General features: G+C 34.5%; 1 protein-coding gene across 2 annotated transcripts in view; it reads right to left on the reverse strand.

Annotated features, from left to right (window-relative positions):
* YTHDC1 (YTH N6-methyladenosine RNA binding protein C1) overlaps positions 1–12,419 on the reverse strand; it is a 34,685-nt gene continuing 22,266 nt past the window's right edge. For both annotated transcript variants that reach the window (XM_082653227.1, XM_082653226.1), the window contains 8 exons: positions 9,463–9,547; positions 8,310–8,476; positions 5,718–5,800; positions 4,455–4,491; positions 4,319–4,382; positions 4,153–4,215; positions 2,513–2,647; positions 1–989 (listed from right to left, as the gene is read on the reverse strand). In XM_082653227.1, the coding sequence (XP_082509353.1) occupies positions 765–989; positions 2,513–2,647; positions 4,153–4,215; positions 4,319–4,382; positions 4,455–4,491; positions 5,718–5,800; positions 8,310–8,476; positions 9,463–9,547 (859 nt within the window). In that variant the 3' untranslated portion in view covers positions 1–764. The remainder of the gene's footprint in view (positions 990–2,512; positions 2,648–4,152; positions 4,216–4,318; positions 4,383–4,454; positions 4,492–5,717; positions 5,801–8,309; positions 8,477–9,462; positions 9,548–12,419) is intronic.

Raw genomic sequence — 12,419 nt, forward strand, 5'->3', positions numbered from 1 at the left:
TCAATCTTTACCAATTTATTTTATACAAAACAGTAGCAATGTAGAATATGGGAATTATCTTCCGCTGCCACACACGCAAGTTGTGAACATTCCAAGCCAATGTATACAGTTTGGAGGGGAAGGCTAAACAATAGCATCAACCATGCTACTGAACATAGGAATTTTTTATCTAAAAAGACTAAAAATTAGATAGCAATGTCTTCTTAATATTGCTGTCATCATTGAAGACAGAAGAAACATAAAAAGTGACTTTTTTTAAGATTAAAAAAAAGGAAAAACCAAGAGGCTGCTACAACACTGCCATACAGTCAAACCATCATATTTCAATATTTGCATACTTGATAGCAGCATTATTTTTACTGAACCGTGTGCACCTACATTTAGAAATACATCAAAGCAAAATATTGTGGCAGTCATCCATCAAGATTCAAAAGAAAGAAAACAAAAAATAACTCTAGGATGAACATACTATATGTAGGTGAACATTTATGGAGACTGAATCAATATCTACATTCTTGGACTGTTCCATTCTGCCCCAATAAAAGTCTCAACTCAAATTGTCAACTGTGCATTTTTTGGAGGATTTGAGTTTTTCCAGTTCTTATTATACTGCATGCTTGGAACAAAGAGGGTCATAATAAATCCTTCTACACAATGAACTTTAAGTAGACAGCTGAAAATAAATTTACTACTTGTAAACACACACAAAAAGAAAAATACAAGATTCTTTTTATTTTTAAACAATCAGTGCTTCCAAAAGCACATTATCTTCTATATCGACCTCTCTCCCCTCGGTCTCTGTCCCGATCACATAATCGCTCTCTTTCTCTTTCTCTATCACGTCCTCTATCTCGTTCTCTGTCTCTTCTGTTATCTCTAGGGCGGTCTCGCTCTCGCTCCCGATCTCTTTCACGAGGTCTACTTCTCCGACCACTGACAACAGCTTGTGTTCGACGAAGGAAATCATCCACCCTCATATCATAATCATGCTAGAAAAGGTAAGAAATGGGTAAGGTATGTCAAAAATCAAATGGAATTTATGTGTCCCTTCATTGTAGAGAAAGAATCTGAAGAAATGCCCTATTAATTCACAGAATGTAATTCTGACATTGTTTAGAGAAAGGATTTTGATGTCTTACTAATTAGACACCTACAACAGAGGATTATTCAAATCTCATTAAAAAATCACTTCATGCAGTTTTCTATTTAACTTTGATGATTTCTCCATCCAATCCCTTTAGTAAGATTTATGCCAAAATAATCACCTGATGACCATCAACCACATGATCAATAAATACATCAATACATGCTGTCAACTACGCTAAATGTCATCAATGTTTTTCTGCAACAGGTGAGCTCTACTTATTTTTCCTCCTGAGTCTACAAACTAAACCAAACCAACTCTGCCCTCTAAAGGTGAAATTAAGAATTCTTCCATTCCTGATTTTTTTCAGACTGAATCATTGTTAATGACAATTTGTGGAATTTGACAGAATTTTAAGAAAATATGTACTGCAGTAAGATTGTAGTCTATTCCACACAGAGCTAATAATACACAAAAGGTTGAGGAGGACAACGAAGGGTAAGATAAGCAACTGAGGTGCAAGGTTGTTACCGTGGATATTTCTAAACTTGACCCCTGCTCTAGATTTCTACTCTTAGTTCTCAATTCTTTACTTACTGAAATTGGTCTCTTCAAAAGTCAGCTTAAATATATAGAATATAAGGTTCAAAAACAATTCACACTACCTTTCACATATAATAAATATGTGAATATTACCTAAGTATGAAATATATACATATATACTAACAAAAAAGCTACAACAGAAATAGAACTTGTTTAAAAGTACATTTTGATAAAGCAATCTCAGAAAAACTTCTTTTGAAAATATGATCATTTACAAAAGGCATTTTTAAAAACACAATCCAGCTAGTCAACTAAGATTTCATCATACATATAGGCTGTATATGTCTTCTTCTGTGACTGAAAAAAAAAAACCACTATTAAATTAAAGTCTATTAGTCAATTAGTATTCTCAAATTGTTTAACCGAACATTAAAGATCCTAGTATGACTTTATTTTGAAGGATTAGTATCTTTATGAGGATAAGGAAATAAATGACAGATGAAAGTATCTCAAAGATAGGCTAGGAAACTCCTGCTCTGACTGGTCCTCTCAGATATGCATGCTCTTCATCATGTGGGAAGATAAAAGGATGTTTATGTGGCCCAGCACAGAGTCATCGTGTGTGTGTGTGTGTATAACATTTAATAAACTAAGCCCAACTACTATACTGAAGACCCAGAAATCTCAAACTCAAATATAGTCTGCTTAAATAATCAAAGAAACTAGCCATTTTTAATAAAAACAAGTTGTGAATTCCTTCAAAAACAGCCTTCAATAAGAATGTGAAACCGTCTACCACTCAACATAATCTGGTATCCCTCACATTCAAATTATCTACAGAATTCTAAGTAGTTCCCTCATACTTCTGCCTTCTCATTCACTTACTACTCGTTTATCTCTGTATCTTGCTTCATGTGGTACTGGGTGATGTCCTGAGTAGGGGGGATGAGCTTGAGGAGGTGGAGCATGGTGCTGATAGTAAGGATGGTGTGGAGGTTGTTCCATTCCAGGATAAGGAGTCTAAAAAAAGAAAACCACTTCCATAAGCATCTACCAAACATCCTTGTAAACAAACCATTCTTAGAATTCCCCTATCCAAACCACCCATCCCAAACAAATAATTTACTCTGTACAAGCCGTTTACTTTGATGGCATTAGGATTCGTCAAAATACCCTCTTTATTTGCTTGTTGAAAATGTGTGTAATAAACTCTCTAATTACATATCTTCCAAAATTTAACATTTATACATACCATTTACATACTAATAAAAACAGCGAGCCCTCACTACACAGTGATTACTATGGATCAGGCACTGTCCTAAGCACTTTACATGGCTCATTTAATTCTCACAGCAACCCTACAGATAGGTACTATTACGTAATCCTAGTTTACAAAAGGGAAACTGAGGCACCAAATGGTTAAGTAACCTGCTTAAGATCACACTGCTAGTAAAGGGGTGGAAGTTAGACACAACATCAGGCATTCTGGCTCTAGAATCAGTCATCTTAACCACTATGTACAAATGTATTCTTAAAAAAAAAAAAAACTCAGGGGCTAATGAACTTTTAAATGCCATTATAAAATAATGGAAAATCAAAGGTACTTCTCCCCCTAATTAGCGCCAAGATAATATTATTAAATATTTTCTTTAATTTCATAGAATCTAAAGGAAAGTAACCTCATAATTCATCTATCTGTACAGAGTAACTAAGTGAAACAAAAGTCAGATGGAAATGCCACATTACAGGCAGCATTTAAGATAAAAAAGGTAAGAAACAATCAGAACTACTTAAATTTCCAAGTTTTTTTATTTTTTAGGGATTAATGCTTCAGCTATCCTCAATACCTTAAGAGATATTCTAAGAAGAATATCCAGTTTTCTTAAAGAAAGGAAAAAAAATTAAAGTTTAGGAATAGGGTTTAATTAACCTTATTTAATATAGAGAATTTACTGAATATTAGGGTCAGGCAAACTTAACTTGTATTTTGTATATTTAGCTTCTTGACAATCCTGAGGTTGACATTAAATGATATTAATGACTATTCCATTAAATTTTAAGCCATAAAAGGATAGACATAATGCCCAATTTATTCACCAACATATACCCAGAGCAAGCACAGTGCCTGCAAAGAGTAGGTTCTAAATATTAGTTTGATGAGCCAAAGAATGAATGGATGCTTATCGAGTTTTACAGATAAGGAAAGCTATAAGAAAAAAATATATTATGAAACTTGTCCAAGGTCAGAGTTGAGAAGGGAAGGTATTTGAACCCCGAAGAGTTTGCACTACTAGCCACTACAATAATAGATCATAATACTCATCAATTAAGCCGGTACTATTAATATAAATCAAATCATTCATTAGCCTTTAGTTTTAAAAACAGCATGCAAGTATATATCACCAAAGATACGTATTTTAAGTCTACTAATGGGTAACTGTAACAATCATATTCCAAGTAAGCACTCAAAATGTATGGAACTGCAAATGAAGTTAAATAACTTGCAAAAACAGAATAATACAAACCATTCCTTGCCAAGGTGGTGGTGGTCCCATGTTATGAAATTCCCTCACATAATCATTGTAGGACTAAAATGAAAGATGATAATGTTAATAAATAAATAAAATGCCCAGAAGTTATAAATCATATACAGATTTTATGTACATTAAATTTAAAAAGTGAGATGCTTACCCCATTTAAAAACACATCTCGGCGAACTCCTGAAAACCGTCTGTTGGGAATAAGATTTGTGAAACTAAATTCAGGTAATTCATAAACCAGTTCCAAGAATGTAATTCAAAACTAAGCAAGAGTGAACCCAACTTACCTATCTACTTCCTGGTATCGTGGATCCTTTAAATACCCTGTTTAAACATCAAGCATTTTAGTATATCAAATATATGTTTTTTATTATGGCATTATAATTAAACCTTCCTTACCACTCAATTCAATTCTTCCCATGTAATAATAGTGATGCTATTATTGTATTATTCCATTTTCAGATTTTCTTCTCAGATTACATGATAAAAGTAACTAAATAACTTACTGATATCACAGAATTATAAACTGCTAGAGAGATTTTCATATGGATCTTCTAAATTCACACCCCACTTCTTGCTAGACAGAAATTTCTTCATGCTGCACCGTAAGGAAGGTAAGGGCAGAGGAATTATCTTGAGGACACCGTAATAGGGCTTCCTTAAAACAAATGTTTACCTCTACCTTGAGTATACACAAGTCTTGCTAAGTCAACCATAGTTTTAAAAAATGCAAACGTACAGGGAGAAAAGCAAAATTAACAAAAGTTGCAAAAATGAAGATATATACATTTTATCAATAAGTGAAAGAACCATGGTAATAAGAGAAATATTCTCCCTCCTTTTCATAAGTACTCAGTAAAATAAAAATGTAAAAAAATCTGAGTGGCCAAGTTACTGGGGAAAAATTTAATTTTACTCTCTGGAATATCCCATTTTGGAGAAGAATGAGGCTTATCAAGCCACTTGCCACATACAGTGCTGTAACGCTAACACCAACTTCCAAACTGCCTAATTTTTATACGTGTATCACTGACTGTTTTAAGTATCTTCTCTTAAATACACTTTGCCTTTTTCAATTCCAGTAAGGGAAAGACTAACTGAAAAGCTGCTTTTAGATTAAACCAAGCATTCCCCATTCCTCTCTAAAAAAATGATGTCAAAGGTATTTTTATTTAGAAAAATACAGCATTATTTCCGTTTCCATTTAAAGCTGTATACACATGAAATACTAAGTATCAAAGGGAATAAAAAGCTTAATACAGTGTAAGATCACTGCTTTCCCTAACTACATTTAATCTTAAAAGCACAAGTGCAATAATGATAAATTAGTAATTTCAGATAATTAACAGATTATGATAATGAGTCACACTAGAATAAACAACCTTAACAAAGAAGAGGAATTACTATGTGATTAATAATTTCCTAAGGTTTAAGTAGTTGCATCCTAAAGTTTTCTCACTTTTAAAACTATAGGGTCATGATAGAAGTTTGTGTTGTTGTTGTTTTTAATAATTTCAAGTCAAATATCTGCAGGATTATAAAATATTAACCTGGTCTCTGATGAAACTCAGGGGCATAGTCAATCCTTGGTTTCTTTCTGCTGTTATGAATATCATAATCTTCTGGTCGACGCCTACACAAATTAGACACATTAGAAATTAAACCAAAAACTGCTGGGAGAACAAACAGCAAAGCAAGTGTTTCTGACAGAAATAAGCACACAAAAAAGCTCATTATTTCCTTTAAAATAACACCCTCATTTTTGGTGAGCAAATACCTTAAAATTCCTAAATTCTAATTCCTCAAAGTAATTACTATACACCAATCCTTAGATGTATCGCTGGAATAGATATTCTCTGTAATCCTCATGCTATGACGAGGCACTTGCAAAGAGTAACCTGCTCAAAATACGTACATCACATTTTAGTAATCTAAACAAAAGTAAATAAGCTGCCCTCAAACTAATATAAATATCCAGTTTAACAAAACACTTTCCCAAATAAAGTCTCCATTCAGGTAAAAGAAAGGGGAAAAAAAACTATCATCATTACACAACAGGTAATTCTAAAATCTATATATTTAAACGTATTAATGTCATTTTAGGCTAAGTCTAAAGAAAATTAAGAATTTCTTAAATATTTTTCTTCTGCTTTGCACAAAATTACACTTTTCACATGATCATACAGAAAATTTGATAATTAAACGTGACTTTACAGAAAAGTTTTGAAAATCTTAATACTTTGAAAAACCAATTTCTAAAGTTAATAACATTTAGGAATTATGGGAATGTTTTCCAGAGACAATGCCTTAAAATAAAACTGGCACGTAATGGGGCAGAGTTTTAACAGAGTTCATAAAACGAGTTCAAAGTGTATTCTTTAGAAGGTGACAACTTTACTATCTGCAGAGGGCTGCTCTTCACTATCTTCCATAAATCTCAATGGTTAATGTAAATACATCATTAAATACACTTCATTTTACTTAGCATTTAATAAAGAGCTACACAAAAGAAAAACAAAAATCCAAGTTTTTAAGGTAATAATAAATACACCTTTTTACCCTTAATGTAAAAAACTCCATAATAACCTGGTATCACTAGTTTTCCAGCTATTTCTCTGCATATTAACTGTTTTCATTAACTTTTGCAACACAAGTTCACTCAAACTACAAAGCTGCAACAAACCCAAGCCCCCCAACAGAATAAAAACAGTTGCATCTACAATAAATAAGACTAAGAAAATTAAAAGCTGGTTTAAAAAAATAAACATACCGCTTTCTTGTAGTTTGGGGAGTGCATTTACGACCGGTATAAAACATGATAGTAACAGTTCATAAAGTAGTCCAACTACTGACTTTAAGCTGTAAGCCACATACAAATATGGAGGCCCTGGCAGGCTTGAGAGAAGGTGTAGTGTAAGTATAGTTTACAGTCCATTGCAAAACTGAGGTAAAAACTTCACTTGTATGTACTGTATTGCACTGGAAACCTCTTAGCTTAAAACTTCAAAAGACATCTTGGTGCTCAGTCCTTTTAGGCCAAAAATAAGGGGGCTCTGCCAGGTTTCCTCCTACCTACTTGACAGTGTCCTTCTTAAGCTCAAAGAAATGGGGACTCTTGTTGGATTATCTGTACCTACCACAGGATGTTTCCACCAAAAGGAAACTTAACCAAAGGTTTCATCCCATCAACCACACATCCAACAGTCTTTAGCAGAATATTTTAGATTTAGCTGTATGCAAATCTATACAGGGGAAGGTGTTGGGTAGAAGGGCATATATCAGTCCTTTGCAAAGACTTCTCCAATTCTGTAACAAGTTAAACCCCCTTTTCCTGGAAAATGCTGTTTAGTTCATAAGTAGTGATCAATAACCATGGCGATCCTCTAAAAAACACTTTAAGTCCACAGGTACTGCCAGCATCTGGAAAAGCTGTAAACAGACACAGCAACAGCCCTTCTTTTTGGTTTGTTGCCGGGTCTCCCAGGGCCACTTGATCCCCTTTGGAAAGAACCTATTGTTTTCAGAAGCTCAGCAAGATGTGTGAATTCACTGGGTACAAGTTAGACAATATTTGACAATGGGGTTAACACATCACGATGGTAAAATCTGAAACAGTCCCAATAATGCTCCTCTTGAATATCAAAATAACTTAAAATATTTTATCCTCTAAATGAGGCGTCATCTTCTGAAAAAATATTAGTGATCCTTTATAAAAGTCCCATATCTGATAAGGCTTATCCAGAGACACACCTGAAAGAAAAGGCTTTTTACAAAATATTAACAATTTTTGCAAATAAAGACTTCCTCCTCTTCCTCCTTTCTAGCCTGTTCTTAGCAACAAAGGCCTACCTCATTTCGGTATACATTGTATTATCAGATTATTATCTAATCTAAACTGGTTATCACTCTTTAGCAGATAATTTTTTCTGCATAAGGAAAGATCCCCATTTTCCTCTTGAAAAATGACTGAGACCAAGATGACCATGTGAAATCCTCAATGAAGCCACAAACTAGTCCATGCAGCTTGATTTGAGGATTTTCTCTTTCTTCTTTACCGCAGGACAAACTTTTGACGAATCACATTCCTCCATCATGTTATTCTGATACATGTGCCTATTATCAGTCCAAAGAACGTTTCTAACCTTCCCACATCCCGGACTGGTTCTCGACGGGATGGACGTCCTCTTGACCGGGGCTGAGAATGCATTCTTCTCTTGTGACGCATTTTATGAATGACCTGATACAAGTCAATACTTTCATCAGGGGGAAATAGAAGACAAAGCTGGGTTCCACATTCAAGTTCAATTTCCTAGAATAGGAAAGTAGTAATTTACAAGATGAAAAAAAAGGAGAAACTTTCAATAGACTTGTATTTTCCTGATGTACAAGAACAAAAACAGATTGACTTGGAGGCTTCCTTCCCAAGGCTGATGATCGTATGAGATTCCGATAAATTTCCTTGAAAGGTTTCTAAAAAACCTTTTAAAAGTGTTTCACATATTTATATAAGGGGAAAAATTAAAAGTGTAGAATCTCCAACGTTAACTATACAAAAAGTCTGTGACAATCTCCCTCTGCAACAAAGGAATATTTCTTTGTGCAAAACACAGAAGTATCAGGACAAAGTCATCCATCTCAATACAGTGGAGGAAAAACGTGTTAGTGTGTCAACAATTTTCATAATAATAAATTGCTAAATGCACTTAAATACATTATATTAACTAGAAAAACAGACTAATCTACAGACTTTTTAAAATTAAGTTTTATTTTCAATTACCAATATTTTCACTTAGGAGCAATGAAAACCTGGTTCAAAATTACATGTAGAAACCGTAAGGTTCACAGGTTTGGGTTTAAGTCACGGCACACTTTTAATTTCATTTGCAGATTTGAAAACCTGACTACACATACTTATCTCCTTTTCATAAAGCTTCCTTCTACTCAGAAAACTTCAGCAAAGACATTAAATGGCATTTCTAAAATATATTATACAAAGTTCAGAATCTGTCAAACAGTAATAACATAATGAAAAAGCATGTAAAAATCATGCCAATTCTCTTTGAAAACTTTTCCTTCAATTGTATTAATGAAGTACCATATAAAGCTACCTTTCAACATTAACGGAAGTCAGATTAATCAATCAAAATCACAGTAATCACAAACTCCAAATAAGAATATTTTCCCTTCATCTTTCCCACAAATTCAATCAAAAATGGTTTTAGAATATCCTTCAATAAAGATCTCTAAAAGGGTTGATTAAATATGTTTTTTAAAGAATCAATTAAAACAACAAACCTGTCCATCACGTCCGATCTTTACTGGCTTATGTTCATTCCAAGGATTGGTGAGATGAGCCGACTTAGTGAAGGGTAATTCACGCCTAAATACAAAGTAATATTAATTACATTACTTTGCAGAATCCTTATACTACTTTAGTAGTGAATTCCTATGTTAATCATGATTTAAATATGACTAAAATTTAAGACTGATAGAGCTTATTCCCCAGAAAGGGAGCCCCCTTCAGAGACACACTCTTTCCACATTCTCAGGTGTTCTCAAAATTTAAAAAAGCTAAACAATACGCTTAAGAAACCAAGACAGTTTGGGGTTTAATCCCAGCTATCTCTCAGCTTCTCTGAGCCTGAGTTTCTTCATCTTATAAACAAGGATATCACCACCTTCTTCATACTTGTTTTAAGCAGTCTACATATGAAATAACATATCAAATGTTTAGCATATTTCTTGCTTCTGTGTACTAAAAATCTTTTGTTTTTTTTTTAATAAATTTATTTTTTTTTTGGCTGCGTTGGGTCTTTGTTGCTGCACGCGGGCTTTTCTCTAGTTGTGGTGAGTGGGGGCTACTGTTCGTTGCCATGAGCGGGCTTCTCAATGCAGTGGCCTCTCTCATTGTGGAGCACAGGCTCCAGGCATGCGGGCTTCAGTAGTTGTAGCGCACAGGCTTAGTTGCTCTGCGGCATGTGGAATCTTCCCGGTCCAGGGCTCAAACCCGTGTCCCCTGCATCGGCAGGCGGATTCTCAACCACTGCGCAACCAGGGAAGCCCCTAAAAATCTTGTATTTTTTAATAACTGATCACAAAGAGATGAAGCTTAACCAGGCAGTTAATACCAAATGAAAATACATGCCCCCTATCCTTGGTTCAGGGCTGCTTTCCCAGATTCAAATGTCCTCCCACCTTTTGATAAGGCAATACTCCCCACCACACATGGAATGGCTCTTGACAACACAAATGTTTTTATTCATAAATTCCTATATTTGCATGTATTAATTATGCCCTTCACTTACACTACAGTGCTATACCTAAATAATTTAAACAAACTCTGGCTCTAAGCTGAGCCATAGGGCAAAATGGTCTCACCAAGCTAAAAAAAGATACCCTGTATTTTTATAGTTCTTTATCAACCCAGCACAACACTGAACACAAACATGACACATAAGAACTTGTCAAAAAAAAAATCGAAAATTAACATCATTCAATAAGGTTTCATCTATTTGTGCATAAAGTAATACCAAATTAAGTAAATGCTTTAATTAAAGATTATATATATATACACATATATACAATATAAATGAAACTACTCAAAAGACATACAAAGATGAATAAAATAAAGAGCCTGCATTCCTAACCTTTCTTCCACAGCTTTTATCAGAGAGTAAACAAGCACACACAATTATTTTGTAAAAGAATGGGTACCATAAATAGAGTACAGAAGTTTTATTTTTAATGTGCATGGTCATATGTATTTTGGAAAGAAAGAAAAACAATCAGAAAATGCTTCCTGGAAAAGGTGGCATATGGGATAAGCCTGAAAGAAAAGTGACTCAGGAAAAGCCGTATGTAGAGAGGTAAGGCAGGGTTACATTTGAAGCAATGAAAAGGACCTGAGCAAAGACATAATGGAGAAGAAAAAATACAAGCAAATAACCTGGTCCAGTGGACCAGCTATATAACCATTTATTCTAACCTTATGTGAATTTTCTTAAAGATGAATATTAAACTCCCAAATTTTACACAACTATTTTTAAACCTCAGAAAATATTTCGACATTTACAGGAAAAGAGAAATATATCTAAAATTAAAGTATCAAGGTGGCATGATCTGTGGTGGTGGTGATGTGAATGTATGGGAGAAATGGGCAGAGTGTACAGAAATGCCTACTAGGTACTACTACTGGATTCCTCACCTTAAAGACATCTTACCTCACACATCGAGAGTGGTTCAATAGTGTATATACATACATAAAAACATGTGTGTATGTATCTACATACACACACACACACACACACACACACACACACACACACACACACACACACACACACACACACACACACACACACACACACACACACCCTTTACAGGGAAGGCAGGGGGAAAGAGACTATCATTAAGCTAGAATAAGTCCATATCAAAAGCCTAGAATATCCAGATGCAGATCTATAGTTAAAACTGTACTTTAATAGCTTCTCAGATTTTTCCTCTCAGTTGCCAGTTAAAAAAAGGTTACGGAAAGGAATAAATAACCTACAACTACGAAAGTGCAGGACGGTTACAAATTATTATTGTACAGAGTTACCACTGTTATTTAAACATTAGCAATGGAATACCCTAGGTCCAAAAAAAAAGGTGTATGTTGAGCTGTTTGAGTCACTTAGGGTTAAAATTCTTTGGTAGCACTGGTTCTAACTAGATTCTAGAGACCTCTGCCCACTGTTTCGACAAATTAATCCCAGACTGAAAAGCACAGAGAACTATGAGGCCTTAGGAAAAACAGGGCTCAGATTAAGACTAAGAGAAACTGCACATCTGTGGTCATCACAATTATAGAGCAGGCATCCTAAAAATCAGCTTTTGAGCAGACATGTAATGAAAAAGCCTAGAGATGACTGTCTTTACTGTGAGTACCCTAGGTAACATGGCAGTGATTCTCTGACTTAAGGAGCTTAGAAAATGGGGCATATTTAACAAAAGAACATGAAACTGTACAGAGGCTCTTACGTACTGACAGCTGTTTTGGTCATTAAAACTAAAAGGAATAATATCGAGAAACCATGAAAGAAAAGAGAAATGGGTTATCTGGAATGGACAAGAAAGGGGTGAGGTTAAAATACAATATAGTCAGTAGATTTAATTCTGGTTGAATGACATTCTATAGATTTTAGCCTTACTTTGACCTAACTCCCAGCAGCAACTTAAGTCACTTTTTAATGCCTCCTTTCCTATCTGCTACC

Source organism: Grampus griseus, assembly GCF_964374135.1.
Source record: "Grampus griseus genome assembly, chromosome: 4".
Taxonomy (NCBI): domain Eukaryota; kingdom Metazoa; phylum Chordata; class Mammalia; order Artiodactyla; family Delphinidae; genus Grampus; species Grampus griseus.